At 39.2% G+C, this 26,713-nt stretch overlaps 1 protein-coding gene across 9 annotated transcripts in view; it reads left to right on the top strand.

The window, feature by feature from the left end:
* Positions 1–26,713, top strand: part of RhoGEF2 (Rho guanine nucleotide exchange factor 2) — a 291,915-nt gene that overhangs the window by 256,127 nt on the left and 9,075 nt on the right. For 8 of the 9 annotated variants that reach the window (XM_083111366.1, XM_083111359.1, XM_083111364.1 and 5 more), the window contains 4 exons: positions 18,009–18,152; positions 18,866–19,044; positions 22,387–22,596; positions 23,427–23,600. In XM_083111366.1, the coding sequence (XP_082967492.1) occupies positions 18,009–18,152; positions 18,866–19,044; positions 22,387–22,596; positions 23,427–23,600 (707 nt within the window). The remainder of the gene's footprint in view (positions 1–18,008; positions 18,153–18,865; positions 19,045–22,386; positions 22,597–23,426; positions 23,601–26,713) is intronic. The other variant, XM_083111363.1, reaches the window with a different exon arrangement.

Raw genomic sequence — 26,713 nt, 5'->3', positions numbered from 1 at the left:
GTCTGAAGGTACAATTTCTCCAGCAGGCTCTTTGTTTTGTACTTCTTGCAGTGAGAATATGGAAATATAGGAAGCGTTCTTAAAGCCAGCACAATTTCTACCACTTATTTTAAAGATTACCTTGTTTGACATACACTGTACACATCCATACGTATATTGTGTAAGTAATTTCACAAACATATGTAGTAAATTCTGTTTCAAATTGGGAAATTATTGCATAATCCGTGAATTATTATTATTATTATTTTTTGTGGAAATAATGGCACTTTTTTAAACTTCAAGTTGCTTGTCTTTAAATAGTGAATATGTAGAAACTCAAGAGTAAACTTTTATCTACCTTCCAGCACTTTTCGATTGGGAATATTTTTTTCCCACGCTTCTTTTCTATGTATAAAATTTGAATATTAGTTTTGATTGTTCATAGTTCATTTAAGTGGCTTTTGCAGACTAGCGAGTCTCTGGCGTCTTAACTCACAGCCAGTATAATCCTCTGTGGAGCTCTTATGTCGTCCCTATATGTTCCTTGCCATCCATCTCATCTCACGACCATTCCCGATTAGCCGAAAGTGGCAGAAAAGCGAAGTAAAATAAACTAAATCAATCTTATATGTGGCCTTTATGGGTTTGCTAAAACTAACCCTACAATTGAATAATTGCATTGTATCTCGCCACTAAATACATATGTATCGAACTAGCTGAAGTAACATATTGGACATTATCATTAATATGTTTTATTTACTGGGTATTACCTATACTAGTCATTGCGTAAACCAATCACTGCCCACCATTTTGTTGCTAACTTCATAAAACTAGTTCATGCCTCTAGTTTCCCGTTTTTGCCTGTTCAAAAATTGTCTGCAAGGCTTCTGCTAATCAACAAATAAGGCGTAACTCGCACAGTGCAATTCCACCTCCAGCTATTTAACAATGAGAGAGGGAGGAGAGTTCAATGATTACCGAAAGGACCTCAAGGCGAAAAAGGAGTGGCGCTGTGACCTCGTTCCGCTCCGGGAGCAGTTAGCACCACGAGCTGCATTGCGACCCACGCACCCAATTGTTTCACCTTTTAAACACGTCTGGTAATAATTACTTCATCGCCACAACCATATTGTGTATCCAGAAAAATCAGTCTGTTCCTAACCTGGTCAGTGTTTCAGTTCCTTCACCATATACGATGCTCGTCGTTGTGTTACTACCCAACTTAAATTTCCCATACTACCACACGTCCTCTCCTTACTTTTTTTTCCTGGCCATAATGCCCCATTTTTTTTTGTTCGTCCGCTTTTTTGTTAAGAGAGCCGACCTCCGTGGCAGAGTGGTTACCACAGCGCGCTACGACGCCAGCGGTCCCGGGTTCTTTCCAAATGTCCCTTGACCAATTTGATCATATCATTACCCAACGTCATCTTCGCGATTAGCCAAAAGTGGCAGAGAAGCGAAGTAATATAAACCAAATCAATTAATTAATTAATTTTGTTATAAGAGTCACTGCATTTATGTATCATTCATTTTATATTAATTAATTGCAAGGAGCAGACGAACCAGATTTTCACTTAATGTAAATCCTGTATTTTTTTTTGTTCCTTCTACTATTTTGTATATCTTAGAAATGGGCGAAATACTTCCTTTTCAATTAAAACTGTAATTTTTCGTGGCCTTTTTTTTTCAGTTGGGGAGTCCAAGCCCGAATCCCAGTGCCTTAATTCAAAATTTTGATTGATTGGTTGATTGATTTGCATTGTTCAGTTACACCCATTAATATCACCAATGAATGAAGAAAAATCTCTGGTGAGCAAACATTTTTCAAAATGTTGAGGCGTAATCTGTATGTTTTAACACACCCACCATCAGTCGTTAGCAGTGTACTCTCAAGGCAGACATGCAAGTAAGCACTTTTTTCAAAGTTTTTATAGGCTTGGAAAGATGAAGGCACAAACAACACATCCATGCCTTAATCAGGGTTCAAACCTTTGACCCCAAGCTTCGTAACGCGTCGACTATGGTGGAAATGAGCTAAATTAGCATCCGTATGAAACTTTGAAAACAATAATGCGCATGGGATGTAAAACATCAACTTGTGTGCTCGATCGTGTCCTTCAGGTGCAAAGAAGCGGCTGTGTTTTCCAATATCTTTCGTTAATCTCTGTTGCTCAACGCGTTTCGTAAGCGCGAGCATCGTGTGCAGAGCGTGCCTCCGAAACGTTCCGCTTAGATCATGTCTTTTATCGTAACCGTTATCGCGCGAGTAACTCACATACCGCCGCAGTTGGACTGATACCGACGACATGTTTATGGTATTTTTACAGGCAGGCCAACCGCATGGCATTCGGCCCGAGTTTATTTGATTGAGATTTCGCACAACATTGAAGTTGGCGTGGAAAAGTTCGCACATTGTCGGAAGCACACACGCTGGCTCTGTGTGCCAGTTGCACGCCAGGCGCTGTTCGGGGCGTTCGGTTTGTTTTTCCTTCGAGGGGGATTGCTCGTAATCCTTGAGACGGAGTGGGAGCACAGAGCGCCATGACATAATCTGCTTTTTTGCGAGCGGCCTGACCGTCAAGAAGCGCCTGGCGCCATATATCTGGGTTACTTGACGTGGAAGTTACGATCAGGGTTGGCAGGTGTCGATATTTACTTGTAGCGTCCCGATGAAATGGATAAACAATGCTTTATGAGAGAATTGTAGCGGAGTTCATTGCCAATGATGGAATATCAGCCGATATTGGAATCGGTAATCAATTTCTTTAAAGTATTTATTTTACATCGCTTTTATGCCTCTTTAGACCGATTGGACGATGAGGATGATACTGATGGGCACTCACAAAGGAACGCATTTGCCAGGACTCTAACCTAGTACTGCAGTAGCGATCGTGATCCCGTCTCTTTAAAATGCAGCAGAAAGCAATAGGGTTCCTCACGTTTAATAAAGTACAGTGTTGTTTCTCCTCACAGGAGGAAAATGGGTTTTCAGCTGCTGTAATTAACTCAATTCTCACATTTGTTTGCTTTCATGTATGTAAGAAAAGGCCCTCCCCGATGACGTTGTGGTAGCTTCTTTCCCCTGTCATCAAGGAATCCGGGTTCGATACCCGGTGGAGGCACACACTGGTTCGGTTCCCGCTTTAAAATGCATTTCCGGTCTCGATTAACCCATCTGTGCATAACTCAATTCAATTGTATGCAAGAAGGAAGTGCTCCTGTAACGAAAGTTAGAATAGCATAATCCATTTTGACGTGATTGAAATGGTGGTGTGTGTGTGACAGAGAGAGAGAGAGAGAGAGAATTTGTCGCATATTTTATGAAGACTGATTCCTCAAAATGATTTTTTTTTTAAAAAAAAAAAAAAAAAAAAACCTTTTCCTTCTGCCCTTCACACAAACATCCCAGAAAGCAGGTCTGACCTGCTTTTTAATCTTTTACACTCGCAGATATCTTATCTTAGTCTTTGGCAATAAAGAAAATCTCTCTCTATTTGTATATACTTGCATTCTCGAAGTTGTTTTTTTAAATTATTTTGTTAACTGATTTGAACAGCACATTTCCCACATTCTACAGCCAAGTGCAGGATAAAAATCCTTCCTTGAACTGATCGGGAACACCTTGAATCCTGAAAATTAAACGTTGATACTGCTAAAATATAAAAATCGAATTGTTCAAAATAACATCGAGAGATACTTTCTTTTCGAACTATATGAATCCTAAAGTACAACATAAGATGTGTGTGGTAAATGTAAGTTTCAGTTCAGACGTCAATAATAATAGTAATAATATTTTGGGAAGAAAACTTTCTTGTCGGTCCGAAAGAGGTTCTCCTGAAGTTTAGGACTTGCAGCCCTGGAAAGGTGGCCTTTCGTTCGGGTGTTCTCCAGCGATAAGAGAAATCCTTTCTCGCCAGTGGAAGTGAGCGATCAAACTATCTGGAAATGGAGGGGGGGGTGTTGCTTCCGGCATCCAAATCTGGAGGTTGGCGGACGGGGCAACACGGTCAATTTATTTTCCGCAGCAATTTTCATTAACATAATATCGAAGTGGAAATATTCTAATTAATTAGAATTTTTTAGTGTCCGAAATAAAACATGCCAATGAATTAATTTAGAGGAAACTAAAGATTCAGTTAGATCTAGTCTTTGTCACCTAATTTAAAGCTAATTTTATATATGTCAACAAGCCGAAACATAATCGAAGTAATACTGTCTGAGATTGTCATAATTTTAATTTCAAGAGTGCATATTAATTAACGCATCGACTTTCTCAAAACGAATTTACGAGCCTCTGACTCACGCCTTAGGCGCTTCGGAAAGGCACCCCCCCCCTCTTTTACTGGTAACTTAGAATTTGAAACGTAGGTGACGTCAGTAACTCAAGATTTTGGGTTGGTTTTTAGTTCTCTTTATGCACAGAAAGTCTAATTGGAACTGGACCTACAGTTTAAAGTGGAATCCCAATCGCCATATGCAACCACTGGGTATCGATCCCAGGACCACTTGGTTACAAGGCGGCAACGTTGCCATTACAGGCAGGCAACTCTCAAAGGACCCAAATGCATTCTGCAAACGAAGCTGCATGTCCAGGCTGAAATATATACGTGGTTCCCTCAAGCCAGGTGAATGGTGGAGTAGCACCTTATATAACCTTATAACACACCTTATAACCTAAGTGCAAATAAACAACATCGTTTTGTCCATATGGAGCTCAAATAAACAGTCCGGTATTATTCAGAGTCGCAGAAATATTTCGTGCTGCTGGCAACCCTGCGCAGTGTTGACGTTCCTGAGTCTGGAAGGCTGTAAGCAGTGCGTAAGAGGAGCTGGTGTGGTCTGTACAGCTGCAGAGAACCTCTCCAGTTGTTTGTGGTGTGCGCGCGTGCGTTTGCATGTGTGAGCACAGGCGAAGATTTGCGAGTGATAGTGCAAGTGAATAGAGGAGGAGTTTGTTCCACGTACTTTCACCCGAGTTTTATGCGTTCCAGAGCATGTGGACAGTGGAGGCGATTGTGCTCGATGCTGCTGCAGTGTGAGATGGAGTAACAGGTGAATTGGCTGTGCACTAGCGACGGTCGTTCATGGGCTGGAAGAGGGATCGCGTGTTTCCCGAGGCAAGATGCTACGGGACCTTCGAAGGAAGTCCCTTACTTTGGACAAGTCCGCCTTGGAAAGGCTTAAAACTGAGCGAAGAGGAAGTTTTGCGGAAAAGTCGGAAAGGCGAGGCAGTATTGTACACAGGTATATTTTTTGTTCTTTCGTAATCCCCCCCCCCCCCCCACGTCATTGGGAAAGGCTGAAGATAAAGTTGTCTGCACTTGCGATAAAGGTGATAAAGTGGATATTTCACAGAGCGAATACTGCGATGACGTGTCAGCACGAAATCTTTCATAAAACGCGAATTTTTATTTCTTGTAATTTATGGTGCTCAATCTCAGGTTATACTTCTTGACCCCGGGTTCGAATCCCGGCTTGGACATTTGTGTTTTCTCTGAGCACACATAATGAATTGAATCTAATCACTCATCCTCATTGGCGCGATGAACCAAAAGTGGCAGAAATGCGACGCTAAATAAGGAAAAAATATAAGTATAGTCATTTCTTAACAGCGGGCTAAAACGTCAAAAATTTCCTTTCCTCGATTAGAACACGCCGACCTCCTTAGTGGAATGGTTATCACTGCGTGCTACGACGTCAGGGGTCCCGGCTTCGAATCCCGGACTTGGCGTGGGTGTTCTTTAAGAGTGTTCTTTCATCATATCATATATTGTTGCGATTAGCCAAAAAGTGGCAGAAAAGCGACGCCAAATAACAAACATCAAATCAATTAGAACAAGTAAGAGACACTACACATTAGAATTATCAGTCAGACGATAGTACTTAAGAAAACGCGAAAATCCATTAAAATAGGAAAATTCTAATATACCAAAACATATTTGCGAAATGCTGTCTCACTCATTTATAGTATGAATAGCATGTTTCATACAGAATTATTTACATCCTGTTTGTAATTCTAATGTTCATGTATTAACTTACTTATCCCATGTATTTTAGTCGCGAAAAGCAAAAATATTAATACAGATTGAGATAACAGGAAACTTGTTTTCCCATCCATGATGTAAAATTTAAAATGGAAGATGGTCTGGAATGTTTATTCTCGTGTTTATGTAGGGCGGGCGACATGCCATTCATTTATTGGACATAATCTAGTCGCTGAAAGAATGCAGCAAAGTCCAAAACTGGTTGCTACATCCACTTGTAACTTAATATAGAGTATTTACCAAGAATTCGATATGACAGTAATTTGACGAACTTTGAGTTTGCCTCTAGACTGGAACGCAAAGAGTAATATTCGTGAATTACGTATTTGCATTCATGGTTGCATAAGTTTGAAGACTGGGGTTGGTATATTCTCCCAGGATTATCACAAGCCTCCAAAATACTGATACATCTACATACTTCGCTACTATTATGTGAAATCCAACCTGTTTTTTTTTCCTGCCTTATTATAATGTTAGATTCATTGTATATTTACGTGATATGCAGTAGCAGTGACGTTCCATTACTTTTTTATTTACAAAAGTAATTTGCACATTATCAAAATATATTCATGTTGACTATAAAAGAAATTGTTTTTGCTCAAATACGTGTGTGCATTTACTTATTAGGAAAACATGTGTTGTAGGCCTCCCAGCACCCCACCCCTGCCACATACACACACACAAGCACGCAGGATCTGAATTCATTCAGAGATATTTCAGACCAAAGCGACATGCTTCAATTGTCGCTCGGACAGGCCGTGCGATACCGTGCATCGTGTCGTTTCGGTCTGTTCGTAGTACATGCGCATTGAATGCTTTTCTGCTGACCGGGTGGGACTTGTTGGCTGTCGCGTGCCACTTTGGTCTGAAAGCTCCATAAAACTTCGGTGTAATTCCCCACGAAATAGGTTTTCAGAAAACTACAAATTTGTATGCATGAATAGTAAAATGCCTCGAAAATTTGGCACGTACTTCTTTGTTTTGTGTCGCTTTTCTTTCACTTTGGGCTAATCGCTACGATAAGGATGGCTTTAATGAAGGGAGGCTTCCAAGATACATCAAGAACTCGAACATGGATTCTGGACCCGAGGTACGGCTGTACAGTATCGATATCGAAGTTCAAATATCGATATCGAGTGTCTAAAATAACGACGACGATATCTATATAAATAAATATATTTCAATTCGATTTGAGTTGTAATTTTAGTTAGGAAAAAAGAGAATAGTGGTGCTCGTTGAATAAGCGAAAATAGGAGACCCACAACACAGCGAAGTGGAGTGTTGACTGTACAGTCTGTAACTCTCTACCAAGGCCCCTAACGAGGCTCTGGCGTCTGGACTTACAGCCAGTATAATCTTCTGTAGGGTTTGCTGTGTCCTTTCTTCTTATCACCATTCATACTCATGTACGCGATTAGCCAGAAGTGGCAGAAAAACGAAGTGAAAGAAATCCGTCATTCAATCCACGAATTCCCCATAGAGGGACTAAAAATAAGGGGAATAAATGGTGCTGTTGCATTCGTCATGTACAGTCACGAACACTTCTAGTTTATAACAATTACATTGAAATCCAATAGAATCATAACAACCCAGAAGTGTCCGTGAGTGTACAAATCGATCTCGATTATGTATAGCACAGCCCTAGTCAGAATCAATCACAAAAGTTAAATGCGACGCCAACGAAACATGTGTAACATATATATTAACACACGAGTTATTGCAATGCCAGTTGGTGCTGACAGAGAGAGGAAGGGGATGATTAGGTTCTCGCGGTATTTCGTGTTCCGCAATTCATTTGTCCACGTTTGGGCTTGCAGCATCAAATGCTTTAGCGCCATCGTAAAACAGGGAAGGTTCGAGGCAAACAGGTTGTGTCATCTGTTGGCTTACTTTTACTCGGTATTCCTCGCCTTCTTCGAAGCGTTACGTAGGTGCCATGTCCTGCGGGTGGAACTCATGATATCACACACCATGAGGTGCTTGCCCTAAAATGGCAGTGACAACAATCTTTCGCCGGTGTTTTATAATCTTAAGAATTATGATAAATTCGAAATTGTTCCCGGGGTGTAAAGGGTAACCTTCGCCGAAGGCACTCGAGGGTCAGCCTCACTTCCATGTAGTACACCTCTGTAAACTGAATTTCTGTAGGGTTGTGTTTGTCTTTATATGTGCCGAGTGCCCCTTTACAGCCTCAGCGTAGTCTTCAGAGACAAGTGTTGATTTTAGTTATGCAAATAGTCCAAGTGCCGACGTGTCCAATATTCTTCATTTCAATCAATCAATCGGAATTATTCCCATGTTGTGCTATTCCTATTCAAGTTAGAAACAAATGGGCTTATTTCCAGGAAAGTAGTGGTTCACCGACCGAGAAATGAGTATATTATGTTGAACCAATTACCAAGACACTGAATAAGACATGTTTTGTATCAATCGGTGCATTGTCTGTACGAGTGTAATGTGCCGTATTCCCAGCATTGGACTGAACGCCGAGAACCCGTCGATTGGCCAGCCAGTAAGCCAGATCTCTTTCAGCTTGATTTTTTTACACGTGGAACCTCCTACGCGCGATTTTATAAACATCCATCTCGAAGGAATCCCCAATCTCGTCTAGTCTATCGCAATTTACGTGTCACTGCACGAACTTTCACAGCGTTAATAACTTTTTGAGGCCTCGTTTCGACGCTTCGAGTCCTAGAAACACGTAAGTTTATCCTGAACACATATGCACCACGCAGCACACGTCTACAATTGTTACTGGTGAATTAACATGCAATTACTATAAATGAAATACAGTGCATAACTTATATATATCTCTCTCCTCGCTGGCGTAGTGGTATCGTCGTCGCCTTGAAATCAGAGGAGTTCGATACTCGGTGGAGGAACATGGAACACTGGTTCGGATCGCACTTTAAGCTGTAGCTCCAGTCCCGATTAACCTTTCTGTGAATAAAGTGAACTTAAAACAGCAGTTCAATCAATCAAGCAATAACTTATCTGTACATAATCAGGTAAATATTTGCTTGGTACCTCTATAAGATGTGTCTTATTTCATTTAGGTAAATTCTTCCATATCGTACCAGAGGTTCGAAAGAGACCCGAGTTTCGGACACTTGTCCCGTTGTGGTCTCGATTTTTGCATTACTTCGGTTGCAATTTACCAGTTGTATGTGTAGTAGCAAGAATTAAGATACCATTTTAAATTTAGAATAGTGTGTCCATGCACAATTCCTCACCTTCCCCTTTAAAAAAGAACGCTAGATAGTAGTCAAGGGGTGATAATTCCTTGCGCTTGTTCTTGGCTGTTGCACGTGAGGTGACGGGAAAGTGACAGACTTGTGGAGTCTTTCATAGGCGGAAGTGCTTGAATGGCCAGAAGCGGTGGCATGAACGACGCGGAGGTAATGAGAGGGAGGGACACCGGAAAGAGTCGGTCCACGCCTCGTTAATGACTTCGCTGCAGCTTTTGTGGGTGATAAACTAGATGAAGCCATTCACTTGGTTCTTTCCCTACCAGAAGTTCACGCTAATTAACCTCATGAAAGGTTTATACACTAACTTTCCACCAACTTGAAATAATAGTCAAGAATAAATGTAGCTACTAAGATCATAAATCGATGAATATTATAATTTCACCCCATATTCTTATCGGTAGTACCGATTTGTTTCCCCTCATACAAACTTTTAACCTTCCCAACTGTTTATCATCCATGTTTGGTGATGATGGCAGTGTTTTACAAATGTTTTTATAATTGAGAAGAGCTGGCCTCTTTCACTGTCTAATAGAGAGTTTTTAGTGTTTTCTTGCCTTTTCAATGTGTTGTGTGCGTCTCTTTACCACCTCGCACTTTTAACCTTTTACACCCCTATTGTAACTTTAAGATAAGGATTTTAGATAAAAGGAAAATCCTCTTATACAGTGAAGGGTGTAAAATGGCCATATTTGCTCACGCGCCCATGAATTTTTACCCATTCATTCATTCATTCAGTTCCACTCCATTAACCTATTTAATAAATAGGACGATATGTACCCTTAAACACTCTGGGTCAGGCATGACTCACTGTTTCTCTCGTTACTAATTTATCAGCTCATCATTCATCATCCTCACGGTTAACCCAGAAAAAAGAAAAGCAACGTAAAAAAACCCTCAACTCTCAAGAAGTTCTTTGTCACACACGTTGAGAGTTCCTCGGCAGGGGTTTTCATTGTGAACATGAACAGCCCAACATCATACATTACTGACGTTACACATTCATTGCCATAAAAAGCCTTCATTCTCTGATGAATGTCAAATGGGGGGACACATTTTCTGCAGTTAGAAACTCCGTCACCACACGCAGTTTCAGGCGCACCGACATAGTATGGTTACATGCTGCGATTTTCCTCGCTCTCGTTCAGCAAACCCTGGTGATAGAAGTTTGAAACTTGGAATGGAGAAAGGTGAAAGTCTGAAGAGTACAATGCATGGTTGCTCAAAATCCAAAATGTCTTTACACAGTCACAAACAAATAGGAGGCATTACTTTTCAGCACGCCCTCGTATTTTCTACAAACTGATGAGAAAATAATAATACTCCCGCTTTTTAAACCTACTAGTATGCAGGGTTCGCCATTTCTTCAACTAGGTACAGGAGAAAAGGGGGGCTATGTTCAATGCAGAACTATGTCTGCGACCGCAAATTTTTAGTTGCTGAGCACAAATGCGCAGCTGCTATGAAAGCAAACTTTGTTGCCTAGTCCAAACATCAGACACAATTCGCAGCAAAAGCGTAAAATCTACCTAAAGTTTCGTGTTAAGGGGTGGTAACGAGGGGATGCTTGATATTCTGGTAAACTATGATGTTTGATATTGTAAAAGTTTACCAAAATGTCTTTACTTGCGACCTGTTCATACTGAGTTTTGAACAAGTACTAATTGCCAATTAGTGGCAAACTTTGAACATGGTTGCATACATTGAGGATAAAATTCAGTTTCCAAGAGTTCGTAGCGTCGAAACCAGGCGAGAAACAACAAAAAACGTTTAGAAAAGTGATTTCCCTTGATTACTTCTACAACTGCAAAAGTTTGCGAGAACATGCTATACATAGTATATGCTGCTTGTAAAGTCACTAACACGTCTGGGTTGTAACACTACCATTAGCTTTCAATGGAATCATCACAACACAAGCGTCCGTGACTGTACACCCAAAAGAAACAGTAGACGAAATGTCCATCACCATTTTCATTCAGTCTGTTTTCCACGATGTGATGATCATAAATTGAAATAAAAACGTGAATAAGTAAAGGACAGCATCTGTCTCGAATCAACAGAATTTCCATTATTTAAAACAACACAAGATGTTGAATAAAAAATTGTGATGGACAATTTACGTACTATTACCTTTGCCGTTGGCTGTACCCTATATTTCGAGTCCGACGAGAGGAGCCTCCGTGTTCATACCATCCCTATTTCCTATTCCTTGAGGGATGTAAGGAGTGACCTCCTTCAAAGACACCGAAATGTCAACCCCTTTTCCACGTAGTACAACCTGGACTGTATTTTGCAGACTAGCGAGGCTCTGGCGTTTGGACTCTCAGCCAGCCTAATCTTTTGTGGGTCTCGTGTTGTGCTGTCCCTGTATGTTTGCAATTGTCCTTACATCCATCTCATTTATCACCATTCATCCTCATCTTCACGTTTAGCCAAAGTGACAGAAAACGGAAATAAAATAAACCAAACGAATTGTGTCCCTTGAATGGGGCCGGTGATTTTTTTCTGAATTTGACACCACGCAATAGTGGTTCAAAACTTTAATGAATACACTTCTAACGTATACGTAAATATTTTTATATTTATATATATATTTATGTACTGTAAATTACAGTGAATTTCGCTCCAATTCTAAATGCAAACGTCCATTATAGTCATTGTGTATTGTGAGATTCCACCAATACAAACGAGCACGCCATATAGTGCGAAACAAAAGAAACCGCCCAGAGTCTTAAAGCTTTCTTCGTGGCGAAAATAGAGCGGGTCATGGGAACTAGTCCTTCAGCGCGGAAGCTTTGCTCTCCATGGATGCAGCAGCGGTTAACTGTTTTCCATGAACATCATGTGAAACTTTTTAAGGAAATACAATGGGTTGCGTGTTCCTTCAAAGTCTTCGACTGTCTCTTAAACCTTTGTGACGAGGTGTGTGGTAGTCATCAAGAGCACAGGCAGTTTGCATTGAAGCTAATCACAGTGCTCGTATGTTATTACAGAAGACTTTACGCCTCTTGGGAAAATAAATTTCTGTGGAAAGTTGGTTCCCCAGAAATATCTGAACCTTAGATCGTTAGATATGATTTGAACTCATTCATTAACTTTACTTACGGTTGATTCAGTTGAAAACCTCAAACAGAAGACATCGAAAGTAGTGGCGTTGACTCAGAGTAATGTTTTCTTAATTTTTTGTGTATCTGTATTGATGGACTTACTGTATATCATGCATAGAGATATTGAATTTTCTTTTGACAGAAAATTTATGTAAGTTTTAGGCTTCCAGAGGGCAAGAAATCACTGCTCTTCACTGGTGCAAGTGTGTAAAGGAGGCGCCATCTTTAAAAATGACGAAAATGGTGTTGTGAAACTCACTTGATCAGGGTTGCACCCTTGAGGTCGTTTTGTAAATACGTGATGTAAATTTGACCTGTATACAGTCTGTCATATAATTGTTATCGGACTTTGATAACATAAAATAACAGCAACAACACGACTAATTATTGCGTGGGCGCCAGTAGCAGTAATGAGTTTCTGATCCTTGGCTTGGCACTGATTGAATGATCATCAGTAATCATTCCGTAGGATATATCGTGAATCCGATCCTTCCAAGTACGCCACTGTTCTTAAGAATCGAGTGTATTGTGTAGAAGTGTACAGTGTACGTAGTAGCAATACATTGAAATCTTTCCAGACGATTACACACAGCTTTTCAAAGTTAATTGGTCAACTCTCAATATCCTACGCATCCAGTCTCACCTTCCAAGGCGACCTTTCGTTATTATAAGTAAATGTCGCGGTACAATGGAGGAGGAGATGCGAGTTATGACTCATCGCTTATTACGAAACGCATTGTTGGAGCATTACGTCGGTAGCCGTAACAGCATGGCGTTCTGCTAAACCTTACACCATTATGAAGTTGCTTCGAAAACAGTTGCGGAAAGTTCCGCAGTGACAACCACTCCTTTCCGCCCCACAAGAGATAAGATAGATGTAAAAGTTTGCCACCAATACTCTTTGTACATGTACGAATATGGAATATAATTGATCGTTTTGTCTCCTAGTTCACTTTTTACTGATGATGTCCCTGTGCATGCCTTTGCAACACAGAACTTAGAGATTGCACACAACTCCCTTCATCTACATTTTCATGTAAACCTAAGTTTATTTCCTGCAAACTTCTCTTCAACCTAGCCGTAGCCGAGGGGGAAGGGATCTCCTCGTACCAGGCACAAGGCAAGGGCATTGCCTGGAATTATTGGAGGAACTTCAACTTGATTTGTCTAAAGAGCTAATATCTGTGTTTACTTTTCGTTACATACTTTAAGACAAATTGCACTGAACAGATAGTCGTTCTCGTATTTTGTCACGCCGACCTCCGTGACTGAGTGGTTATCACAACGCGCTACGACACCAGGGGTCCTGGGTTCGAATACCGGTATAGCCGTGGGTGTTCTTTGTGAGTACCTCTTATCCTCATCGTCGCGATTAGCCAAAAGTAGCAGGAAAGCTACGTAAAGTAAGTTAATCAATCAATCGTATTTTGTCACTACCTAATCAAAATAAAATCTTGGAAAGTTAGGGGAAATTTTAGTCACAAAGTTTGTTGGTGTTGAAAAATAAAACTAAGTTTCTGTATTTTACACTCTTTAACTATTTGAGCCAACTTGTCTTAACAGTAATAACGCCCTGTTCGGTGTTCGGTTATTAAGTATACACGGTGTAAGTAGGAAATGTAATTTTAATCAACCAACCAACATGATAATTTTTTTTTGCCAACACTGTTGCCGTAAAATGCCTCATAACGTGAAAACTTTGGAACAAGAATTTGTTATATTGGGGTACCCTAGATTCGTAACTAAGCGGAGAAAGGACGTCGTCAGTCATATTTTGTACGTTTGAACAGTAATCAACGAATTTATGGTTTGCTGAAAAATATAAATATAATAATAACCGTGTAAGATAGTTGCACGTACTTTTATTTTTAAACTATTTCCAATTTTCTTAGTGTTTCCTCAATTGTGTTCGTTATGGATTTCATTCTTTGCTCAAAGTCGCCTCTCATGCCAATTGTCAGTTATTGAACAGAGATTCACAGTTACTTTTTTTAAAAAAAACGCACGCATCGCGGAAGGCTTCGTTTATATCAGGGTGAGAGTGACAAATTCGGTATATATCTTTATAATTTAATGAAAGTTAGTGTTGATGGAAGCTCACTTGCAGTTCACGCAGCTCTACGAGTTATATCTTATCTACATTGAAGTGGGGCTCCCGCCTTTGGTGCGGGTTCGATTCCCTGCGGCATAAAAATGTTGGTGTTGACCCAGCATTGTAATGGAATGGCAAGTAGCGAGCTCCGGTGTCGAAAACCAGAAAACTGCGGCGAGGAGACTATGCGCCATGGAGTTCAGAATGAAATAACAGTTTGGATGTTGGTAGTCTTTGTCAGGTAGGCCAATAAAGAAACTCAAGTTTACCCTTTGTTTATTTCGACCACTGGACCATGAAAAGGCCTCTGTAATAAAGTGTATTCAGTTTCCTTCTGACCTCGTGAATCTGAAGCGCCAGGGCTGGCCGTCGGACCGTGTTCCTGGAAGCGGACGTTGCTCGCTCCCGGCCTCGCGAGGTCGTCGTGGAATTCGTGAAGGAATTTTCACTTGTGGAGTTCAATTACAGGATCGGCTTTTACATCGTGTGGACGGAAATTCTTGTTTTTTGTACAGCGCGCAAAGTAAGAGGCCGAGTGAAGTGAACATGCTTAACGGTAAAGCCGACAGAAGTGTACCGTGTTTCTTCGTAACGACGGTAGCGACCTCAAACTGGTGTGAAATCCTCGGCGGTTGTCTGGGAATCGTTCGTGTTGCCGAAGACTCTTGCGCGCTTGTATTTTTGTCGAAGCGCATCGAAAGAGACCGTGTTTATTTCGTTAAGTACGCAAATGCTTTTTGTAATATCCGCTTGTCGCACCAATGACCTTTGCTCTGCTTGTGTACTCTGAAGAAAACACTGAACCTACTCGCCTTGTTTACCCTTTCGAACTAACCTCTGCAGCTGTTTCCTACAAAAACATGACCGAGACGGCTGTTGTGAAGCCAGATGTTGAAATTTCGCACTCGAATTTCCGTGTGATTTTCACGTTAGTCATGTTCTTGGCCAGGTTCGGTAGAAACGTCAGAACGGGTGCGTGCCAGAAAGGCAGCTAAGGAGGTACAGTCACCGGCAATACAATGGAACACCTAGATCCTGAAATATTCGCTTCCATGCAAGGCGTTATGTGTGTTGCCTAACTCTACGGCGATAAGTGTACTTTAATAGCAAATTTTCAATGGCAACTTCTACCACCGACGTAGTGTTAGGCAACACACACAACGCCTTGCAGCGAAGCGAGTATTTCTGAATCTAAGAGTTCCATTTTTATTGTAGGTGACTGTACAACAAAAATTCACAATGTTCGAACGTAAATGACGCAATCATATATTAGTAAATTATTTTTATCAGTTTCACGTACCACCGTGTAGAACATCATTATTTCTTCTTTTGAGGATATCAGAGACAATGAGCGACGGAAGAAAATAATCCATTAGGTATTTATTAAGTGAATACAAACTGACTCATTTGAAAGGATACTTCCTCAACATAGTCTCCCCTCCTGTTCAGACATGTGTCTGTGCTTTACGAAGTTCACGATGCCTGTCTCAGAAACTGGTGTCCTGTTGTGGAAGCCAACCAAGCCTTGCTACTTGAAAGGGGAGGCTCCGAAAAGGAACTCTGCCCCATTTGGGATATTTTAAAGGGAAATTTTAATGCGGCTTTGTTACCACACATGCATGCTGTCGTTACGTAATTTATTGTAGGATAATCGACTCGTACACAGAGGTAAAAGTTTGGCATAACTAACTCTCTAGGCTTCATGAACCTATAACACCATTAAGCCTTGTTTCCATGATTATGAAAAACTAAATATGCTGACCAAGGCAGTAATTTATTTTATTATATTAAAAACATAAACTAAAACGTAACGTTTCAACTTTCTAGCAAGGTCTTCATCAGACTCTGTTTCAAGTACAAAAGTCCTTTTTTTTTGTACTTTATACAGAGTCTGATGAAGACCTTGCTAGAAGGTTGAAACGTTACGTTTTAGTTTATGTTTTTAATATAATAAAATAAATTACTGCCTTGGTCAGCATATTTAGTTTTTCATATTCATGAACCTAACTATCTATCTAGGCTTCTTAAACCCGAAGGTTCATGGCTGCAAATATCGTTTAAATAGGCGACAAATAAATGATTGTTCATCAATTGTTTAGTAATCGTGCACATATGCTTCGATTTAACAAAAAAAATAGTGAAGATTACTATTTTTTTTTGTTTTGTTTACAATTACCAAAAAGCTTAACCACAAACCAGACGTGTTTTTGTTAAGACAAGTAAATTATTTTTTTGTGTAGGTGTAACTTATAACTTTTCTGCCAGCGTTACCTCCGTGTCTCTCTCTCTCTCTCCCTCCCTCCCTTCCTCCCTCCCCCCGCTGTATTGTAATTGTTAAGCAATTCGAACTTCATAAACATGTGTGGGGGAAGGAAATATGGGGAAAGGGTGGGGATTGTAAAGTGAGGGGAACTTCCAAGCTTCATGGTATGGCGGCAACCTTGTGTGGCGCTCCCTATAAATAAAAGTGGTAAAAATAGCGCGGCTATTAATATCAGTCTTCTTAAACACGGAGAAAGGAAGAAAGTCAGCAGGTGCAAAGGCGAAACAGAATATTTGTAAGCGGCCTCCGTCGATTGTTGCCTTCTGAAAAGGGCTGTGAGTGTTGTGTGGATTGTCGGCAGCTATGATCCTCAGGATGCTGTACCGGTCGGGAGTTAGCTGATGGCGAGATGTCCTCGAACAACCCGATTAAGAGCGTCTTTAATGGGGTCCAGACACAGGCTTCTAGGTATACTGCGTTCAACTTTGGTAATATAGCAACGCAGGAAACATAGGTTAGCGGAAAGCGATTTCATTCTTGCATTTGTTACATGTAAGTGCGTTCCGCGTGTTCTACATTGTGCATCGACAAGACAAAAATATGTTTTTTTTATGTTCAGAAGTGCGGGCAATATCATTATATCAGTGCATCATCATCACATGGCTTTTTGCATATTACAGATTATTAGGATAATGCGATTACGTATTAGAATTTTTTAGTCAACCTCCACCCTGCCCCATAACTTGAATTTTCTTGTATTCCATGGAATCTTGGCATATTTTGTAATTTGTGACCACGCCCTAGATAGTGTAAAGTTGTTTATTGGTAATTCACTTACTAATTTATAGGCTACCCTGATAATAGGGTCTTATTCTATCATCAAGGGTTCTCTGGTTCTTACCCCATGGTTCTGATCCCCCGAACTTTAAATTGTAGATGAAATCCTGATAAACCTATCTGCACGCATAAAGTGGACTTGAAACCAATTTGCATTTTTTTTTCCTACAAGTTTAGCGACATAGACAGTGGGTAGGAGAGTAGGTTGTCAGTTAAAGATATTTAGTATTAATTAAGCAGACTTTGCTGTGAGAACCAACCCCTTGTCTTCCAAGAAAGTGTACATAAAAAATGCATATATTACAGTTTTCTATGTGCAATATTATCATATCAGTGAGTTTTTCAGAAGTGCACCATTATTAGCTTCTGATAGTTCGACCTTGATTGTTCTAAATGTTGGTGGTTTTACTAATTCAGGTTTTGCATTTGTTATTCCAGGTGGTTTCGGCATATCTCGGAAGCAGCAGATGCGTACAAGGTCCGGGATGGAAAGAATCGAAGGCTTGACCCGTCGCCATCGAATTTGTTGTCGTCTCCACCAGAAGCGGAAGGGCCGGAACAGTCATCAGACAAGACCAAAGAGTAAGCTACGTTCATGTTGTTTGAGGACCAAAGTTAATACACCCTCATACTTCAGTATGTAGAAACATTTGTAGACTTAATAGGTTCACGGGCATAATCGAAACATGGTTAGTTTTACTACATTGTGCACTAATTTATCTGGAAGTCTATCATCTTAGGAGAAACCTCTCCACTGTGTATAATTAGCATGCAGCGTACTTTCGTTTCAAATAACAGTAAATGATCTTCAGCCTGTGTGAGGAGGTGGAGTGGTTTCGAACCTTGGGTAAGGTGTGGGTGGATTTTTTACTGAAATCGTCCATTCCATCAGTTCAGATTCACACAGTTAGCCAAGAGAGGTAGAAAGGCAATGTAAAATAAGCAAGAATACAATCAGTAAATGAGTACTCTATAACACAGCAGTTAGTGTAAATTGCTGTTAAGCGAGGCATCATAGTTTTAAATCATTCTGTATTATTTTTCATAGTTCATTTTCAGCAATGTTCAATAAACTTCGATTAATATGCACAATTGAAGACATAGCACTCATTTATTAGCATGATAAATCATTATAGAGTGACCTGAAAAATAATTTAAAGTTACCTGGAAAAGTCAGGAATATAGTTTTGTGGGACCTCTGATATTGAATCTGTACAGTTTCTGTCAATGTTATAAAAATAGAATAGTAATTTTTGAATTGCTGCATTCTTATGTTCTGAATTCTTTGGAAACAGATGTGATGAAAGTACTGAATCCGGAAAGGACACGAGTACCAGTGAGCTGAACAAGAGTAGTGGTGACGAGGAAGCTGCATTTGCAAATGAAGGAGCGACACAACCTTCAGGCGAATCTACTCCGCAAGCCTCGCCTTCGTCTGCTTCAGATTCTGGGGAGACGATAGCCAAAAAAACAGGTAATGTTAACAATCCCTTCAGCTTCATCTCCAAATACTAGCTTCGACTAACAGGAACAATTTTCTCTTCTTGTTTCTTTCATATGAACTTGTTCTTGTTTTCAGATCATAACTGGCAGTTTTCCTGCTTTCCTGGGATACTAATATGTGAATGTTTATACATGTATAGTACTGAATATATTGTTACATTTTGTGTTTGTGACGTGTCCCAGAATTCTCTCTTGCTGTCTGTTTTTTTACTTTTCCAAATATGACTTTAAAGCATGTTGGCAGTTACCATACATTTTGCAGCAAAAACAATACTATTTAACTGTTCATTGTTTCATTAACGTGCCTTGTTGCACATCATTGTGCATTTTGCATTCAGTGCACATGTTCAGAGAAATTGTCCAGATATAAAGACAAAATATTTGTCTTACATATATGCATAATATAAAACTGAGCAGTGCTGCATGTTTATGCATACAAGAACACATTTAGCAAGCAAATATTGACCTGTATGAATGATGAATAATTTTATGATTGTGATCTCTGTTCTGTCCATAACAAGAACACCATGAATATAAAAATAATGGAGTATCGTAAATTTAAGGTCAACTTCATGATTTTGCCATTCCCCATTATCAGTTAATTACTTATAATTTGTACACAGTTTGTCTTTGTACACCTAATATTCAATTTGTAGCACACACGTAAAGATTACATGTCTTTGTACAAAAAAGTTATTATTTGGGTGCAAAGTCACCCAATGAAAATCCAACTGGTAGGCCATGGCACTCAGTCTATAGCATCAGTTCAGGTTCGTTACAAGAAAAAGGAGTAGTTAAATTTATTCACCCTCATAGAAACTTCTTGTGGATCTTTTTTTAGCAACATTGTGTTGCTATGCAAGAATTTTTATATCTGTTTTTAAGTGAGCTCATCCTCAGTCCTCACTCACATCTATATGCGAACGGTTACAGGTTCTATTACCGATGCTAACTACAAAATTTTGGCGTTGACCCCACATAGTGAGAACAATTGGGAAACTACTTGTAAACAATAGCAGTTTAGCCCAGTCCTGAAAGCCAGAAAACAGACTCTCTGCTGATGAGGCATCAAGCTATTTAGTAGGCCTTGCTCTTCAAAGGTTTTTCCACCGTGGAGCTTAGCTTTAGTTTTTAAAATTTTAGGCATGTCCTGAATTTTTGTGATCAGAGAAAATCTAGTAGATAACAATATGGCCAGGCTTTTGGGGAATTTGAGAGACCGTTTTATATACACAATCATGAATATTTTCCTTTGCTCAAAAATCCATCTGCCTTTAGAATTTGATTGATATATACATTAAATTATTTCTGTTTGACTCCCAAGTGTTCTGTGGTATGTAGATGGTCATAATAGTATTATTTGCTTCTTCGTTGACATTTTTTCCTAAGCACTATTAAAATTACATTGAACTTTTAATTTTAGCATAATAGGAATCATTCATCATTGTTTTTCAATGGTACACCGTTTGAATTCTGTCAAATCACAACCCATTGATATTTTTCATATTTTATAACCTTAATCATGTATTTGTTCAATTCTGGTCCGAGTTGCTTGTGATATGTCACTCTTATGCTGAAAAATAAAGCTGATATGACTGTTCTTGGGATTTAGTGACCAAATAGTCAACAGAGCATGTGTGTGTGGTAATATTGTATTTTGTCGCCTATTAGTAGATATATGAATACCATTTTCATGCTTCACTGCTGTCAAGCATTTGTAAGCTGCGCTTGAGAGGAAATGTTATGTATACAGGGTGACGCACACAAAAAAAAAAGCCCACATCTGTAGCATAGACTAAAATTGCAGCTAATACAGATACAAATATAATAATAATACATGTTCGTTACACATGGAAAAGTAGCTCTGAATATGAAAGACTCTGTGAATAGATATGTACAAACATGTATGTAGTGAACATTAAATGCTGCAACTCATTCAGATCTGCCATTGCAAAACTTGAAAGTTTATAGAGTGAAATATTGGGATTGTCTTGTAGCTACAGTTCTCATGGTAGCATTTTTAGAAATTTGATAATTCCTGTGCTCGTTACATTGTGTACAAGATTTTACTTTTATGAGGGATGAACCCAGTACCACTAGATGTTATGAATTATTCTTTCTTTGTATCAAGTATTAAATTTGAGCTAGTACTTTCTGATCAGTATTGTATCAACATTATTGTTTAATCATTGTATTGTTGAAGTGATGCTTTGCTGATCTTGTTGAGTTTTTCATTATTGACATCTAGATACATTTTCTGTTGCTTCAGATGAAAAGAAACTTATTTTATTACAAGCAAATATTGAACTACAATTAATGTGTATTACTTTGAGGGAGCTTTCAAACCAAAGTAACTGGTGACACACATCATGGTAATTTCACACCGAGGTGACATGCAACATGATGAGAACCTGCGTACGTCTGAATTGGCACTTTTCCTTCAGTCTATAAAAAGCATTCACTGTGCATGCAAAGCCTCCCCGGTGGCATAGTGTTAACCTTGTAATCAAACGGTCTCTGGTTCGATACACTGTGGAGGCACATAGTAGTTTGGATCCCACTACACACTGCACGCCCCGTTCATTTCACCGCATAATCGTCACACACCATTTTCTCTGTCCAAAAATTGGTTTATAATCTTTCATCTCGTAATCGTCGCATCAGTGATTCACATAAGGAAACCAATGACAGCAGCGCAGAATCTTAGGGCACAGAAAATTAAATTTTGTAATCCATGCTTCTCGACACTAGTAAATTTTGACATTTCGACTATAATGCATAAATCAGTAACTAATATGTTAACCTTTTTTTCAGACCAGAAAAATATTCACCAAACTGTCATGAAGAAATAATATGCTTATATTCATGCGTATTCCGTGATTCCTAATTTTGCAACAAAGACAGTTTTGTAGTAAATGATTTTTAACTAGTACCAGAACAGTATTACCCAAAAAAAAAATGCTTCACGTAATAGTTGCACCCCACTTTTTTGCAAAGAAGAAAAAAGAAAATGGCATGAAATCTGCAACGAAACGATTATGTAATGAAATGTGTTATCTGTACATAAAGTGCACTTAAAAACAAAATATCAAACTCGCTGCACATGCGCGATCAACATGGTGACACACAAGCGACATGTGCAACTTATGTTAATCCAGTATGAAAGGTTACATTTCATTCTGAAAGTTTGTTTCCAAATGATAAGTGTCGCTTGCTGTTTTGGTCTGAAAGCTCTCTCTAAGATTTCTGTTATGCACTGCGAAAGTGCATCCTCTTTCGAAGACCTCTAATTTTCCTCCGCTTCCCTGCTCAGGTGAAAGCATGGGTGGTAGCCGCCCTCAACTGTCTCCACCAGTGGGAGCACCTGGCCCATCCCCTACCCCTTCCCCTGGTCCCCAGCGCCGGTTGCCACGGTTGGAGCCGTCTATTCGCCTTACGGAGGAGTCTCCCCTGATCCAGCCCTCCGAGGTGGTGGTGTCTCAGAGGGCTGTTCTCACCGCTGAGCCTGTTCTTACACCTATAGGTAACGTGGGTTTGATTGCATGCATGCTTGGGTGTGGAGCTTTTGCAACTGTTCTAGGAATGTATCAGTGCTTTCTGGAATGAGTACTATTTTCTTTTGTTGCTGCATTAATTGATTTGTGCTGTGACGTATTTGTCTCATTTTGCATGTTCTGGTAGAGGCTTGTGAAGTATTACTGAACTTCCATCTTCTTTAAAGCTGCAACATTATTCAGTCTTTATTATAATAATACCATGATTTTTGTTGTTGCTGTGGTGTGCAAGAATGTAATTTTGGAAATAGTTTTTCAGTACTGTGGTAGATTTTTGGTTAGTTGTATCATTGCTTTTATTTGTATTGCACATGTAGTAATTTCCGTACTGATTGCATAGAGCACAGTTGAATTAGTGCCGTAGATTTGTAGTGATATAATAGTGTAGTAGGCAATTTTTTCCTCATGCCATTAAGATGCTTTGAGGTGTAATATATCCTTTACCTAATCCATTTCGTTATTTCTCTTGTGGTCTACACTTGTTGCAAGCATAAAAACAGTTTTTGTTGTGACGTTTCAGGAGAACATACAATCTCTTCATCCTAGTTTGATACCAAACTAGAAATAAATGTCTGATAAAGGAAACTTGTGTTCTCCTGAAACGTCACAACAAAAACTATTTCTATTCTTGTAACAACCCTAGACCACAAGAGAAATATTTCTACATTGCAAGCAATGCGTACAAACGTGAAAAATTAATCCATTTTGGTGATGTATTTGATGTTTAATAGAAGTTCTATGCACTTGTTTTGCTCACTTCATTTGCATGTGTGTTAAACAAGCGTAATTTTATTCACAGAGAAATTAAGGCGAAAGGATGAAGCTATCAGATTGGCCTTGGCGGAGAAGCAGCAACTAGTAGCAGACATTCTGCACGTTCCAAAGGAGGAGTTTGAAACCATAGCAGAATTGGCTGGAGAACCTGCAGCAGACAAAGATGCCCAGGAATTGGTTTTGGCTGCTGTGAGTCAAGGTATGTGGAATTATGGGAAGTGCTTCCTTTCAATGAAGCTGTATCATACATGGTGGGTCAAAACGTATGATTGGATGTTGATATATTATTATTGTGAATGAAAATGAGGAAATCGGTACAGAAACTGTATTGAACTGAACAAGGTACGTTGAGGATTGAAATAAGACAAGAATACCTGTAAGATTAATGTCAGTGTGGCTTTTAACTAAACATTCGGACAGACCTCTGTCAGAAAACAGATGAATTGTTACCACACAATGTATGTGAGCAGAATAAACATTCCTCCCAACTTACAACTTTTTACTAATACATCCTTGCACTATAAATAGTAACTGATCGTGACTTTTGGCCCATGGAGTAAGGTAATTCTGTGACATTATTTACTGTGAAGTCGTAATCCTACAAAATATGAAATAGATTAATCTTCTGCTTTTCAAAATTGAAGGCCAAAAGGCCTTAAAGCACAAAGTAATAAATACTTTGTGCATATGTACACAAAACTTCTGTTACTTTTTAAAGTCATCATCATCTTTCACTGTTGAAAGTGTCTGTCTAGTTGGCATAAGAAAAAAACACTTCAATCTTCTATTCTCCACCACTTCTCTTTTCATTCAGTCCTGTACACACACACACACCTTATCATCTGTGCTTGTATATTACCCATGTAGTCATGTTCTTTACATAACTATTTGAAAAGGACATGTGAAATGCATTGAAACAATGACTATTAAAAATGTTCAGCAAGAAAAAAATTGTCTAAATTAGTCATATTGTAATTTTCCATTCGGCCTTTTTTTCCAACTCCTTGTGCAGTTCCCTGGCTCCATCCTCTCAGTGTACCTGAACCACCTCAACTATACATGGTGTGTTCTTTCCTGCAGCTTCACAACCACCACATACTGTAATCTCTGCATTCCATCTCTTCTTGTCCTTCCTATCATCTTCATTGCCTGCATCTCACTTCTGTATTTTGGGCATGTCACTGGGGGTCCAAGATAAGATCCCCAGTGGAGGCACATTCCACACTTAACTTGAATCCCACTATTATCAGATCAGAGCATAAGGCAGACTTAAAACAAACCTTTGACTTTTTCTCTCACTCTGTCCAAGCCTATAAATAATATTTCAGTGTACTTTAACTTTCATAATGCAGCAAATCAATATCTTTCTACAACTTTTTGCGAATAGGTTGAACCACACATTTCAGTTTTTCGAATGTACTGAATGCTCCAATCAGAATCTTCTTTGTGATAGTTGTGGCTTCAAGTCTTAACCTTAAGTATGAGTATCTCTTTGGGCATGTTCCGTCATCCAATTGTTGCTGATATTCCAGTTTGAGATTAATTGACGGAGGTAGAGAAGCAATTTTAAATAACTGCGTGGATTTTTCTCCTTAGACTTGAAAAATTGCAACTTTTATTGACCAAATCCTGTTGAACATATACATATTTATAAATGCCCTGAGGCAAGTTTTCCACAGGTAAGCTTGAATTTTTATTGAGGAAGGAAGGGGCATCCCAATGGTGTAGTGGTAACTTCATCGCCTTGTAATCAAGATGTCCCAGGTTCCATACCCAGTAGAGGCACATGACTCAGTGGTTCAGATCCCACTTTGAACATTATGTCCAGTCCCGCGTAGCCTTTCTGTGCATAAAAACAACAAATCAAACCATTATCGAGGAAGGAGTAGAAAGCTGCCTGGAAAATAAAACGGAATTCTCTCAATCAGTTTACTTTGTTAGTGTCCTTTGCAGAACAATCAATTTGAAAGACAGAAGATTATTGCAAGGGAAGATATCTTGAAGTTGAACAAGATATCTAACCTTGCAATAATCTTCTGTTGATTAGATAAATTTGAGTTTGTAATTCTTATACAATTAACAATTTCTCGTAGATTAGTGTATCCCATAACATTTGTGACTGATGAATGTACAGAGTATGTGAAATGGCAAATATATACTCCACACCTTAAATTAAATATTTTAAACATGTATACCATTTAATTGAACTGAATTAGAATTTTTGGACACATTGCAATCACACACTTTTTATATTGTGAACATATTTTGTGTGTTTGTGTCTGGGTAGTGAGAGGTGGTAATAATTAAGATTGAAATCAGTGGTGTAGCATGGACATTTCGGGTGGGAACACCAAATCCGAAGGAAGGGTCGGCCCTTTCTTGCTTAATAATTTACTTATGGTATTAGTCGCCACAGGTATTGTTTATTTGCCTGAAGTCAGCTGGGTTTTCAATAAAACATCATCCATGCATGTTTTAGCTAGAAAATTAGATGCCTCACTATGCAACAAATGTTTTGAACTCTGGTGTTTTATACCTTTTTCTTATATCTTTCTGCATGACGCAATTCATTAAAAACCTACCTGAATCACAAGCATCTTTGCACAACAGTAGACGTCATTGTTGTGGATGATCCAACTACGGATTGATTTGGTTTATTACTTCGCTTTTCTGCCACTTTTGGTTAATTGCCAATATGAATATGAGTGATGATATTGATGAAGAAACACTGACAAAGAACACCCGTGCTGACGCCGGGATTCAAACCAGGGACCTCTGTCGTCTTGCGCACTGTGCAAAGCACTCTGACACGGAGGTGGGTGGATGATCCAAATATCGTACACTCTACTGACGTAACAGTGCCGATTAGTAATTCAGACCACTGTTTATTACATCTTGAGAATGCTGATAAACATTTTAAAATAATTTTGTCCAGAGACAATTTGATGTTAAGAGTTTTCAAATGAATGGTAAACATTTCCATTGACACAATATTAAGCAGTTAGATAATAACGAAAAAATAATAACAATAAAAAAAATAATCGTTTTGCGGGTTAAGTGGTAGAGCAGCCACAGGCTGAATTTCTACAACGAGGACTTCACCAACATATTTGACAAAAACTGTGTTGATCTTTTAGTTTCTAATTCACATCGCTGTTCGTGTGATAAATTATACAATGCAGTGGTCATTAAGAAGCGGTATATTTGAGTTTGGTAAAGTTATGTCAGTCAATATTGCGTATTGTAGCATCACATAGCATGAGTTGCATGAGCGCGAAAACCAGGTAGGAATTCTATCACTGTCGCTGTCGT

Source organism: Lepisma saccharinum, chromosome 25 (assembly GCF_977018435.1).
Source record: "Lepisma saccharinum chromosome 25, izLepSacc3.1, whole genome shotgun sequence".
Classification (NCBI taxonomy): Eukaryota; Metazoa; Arthropoda; class Insecta; order Zygentoma; family Lepismatidae; genus Lepisma; species Lepisma saccharinum.
The sequence above is the reverse complement of the archived record's forward strand: the minus strand, read 5'-3'. Positions and strand labels throughout refer to the sequence as shown.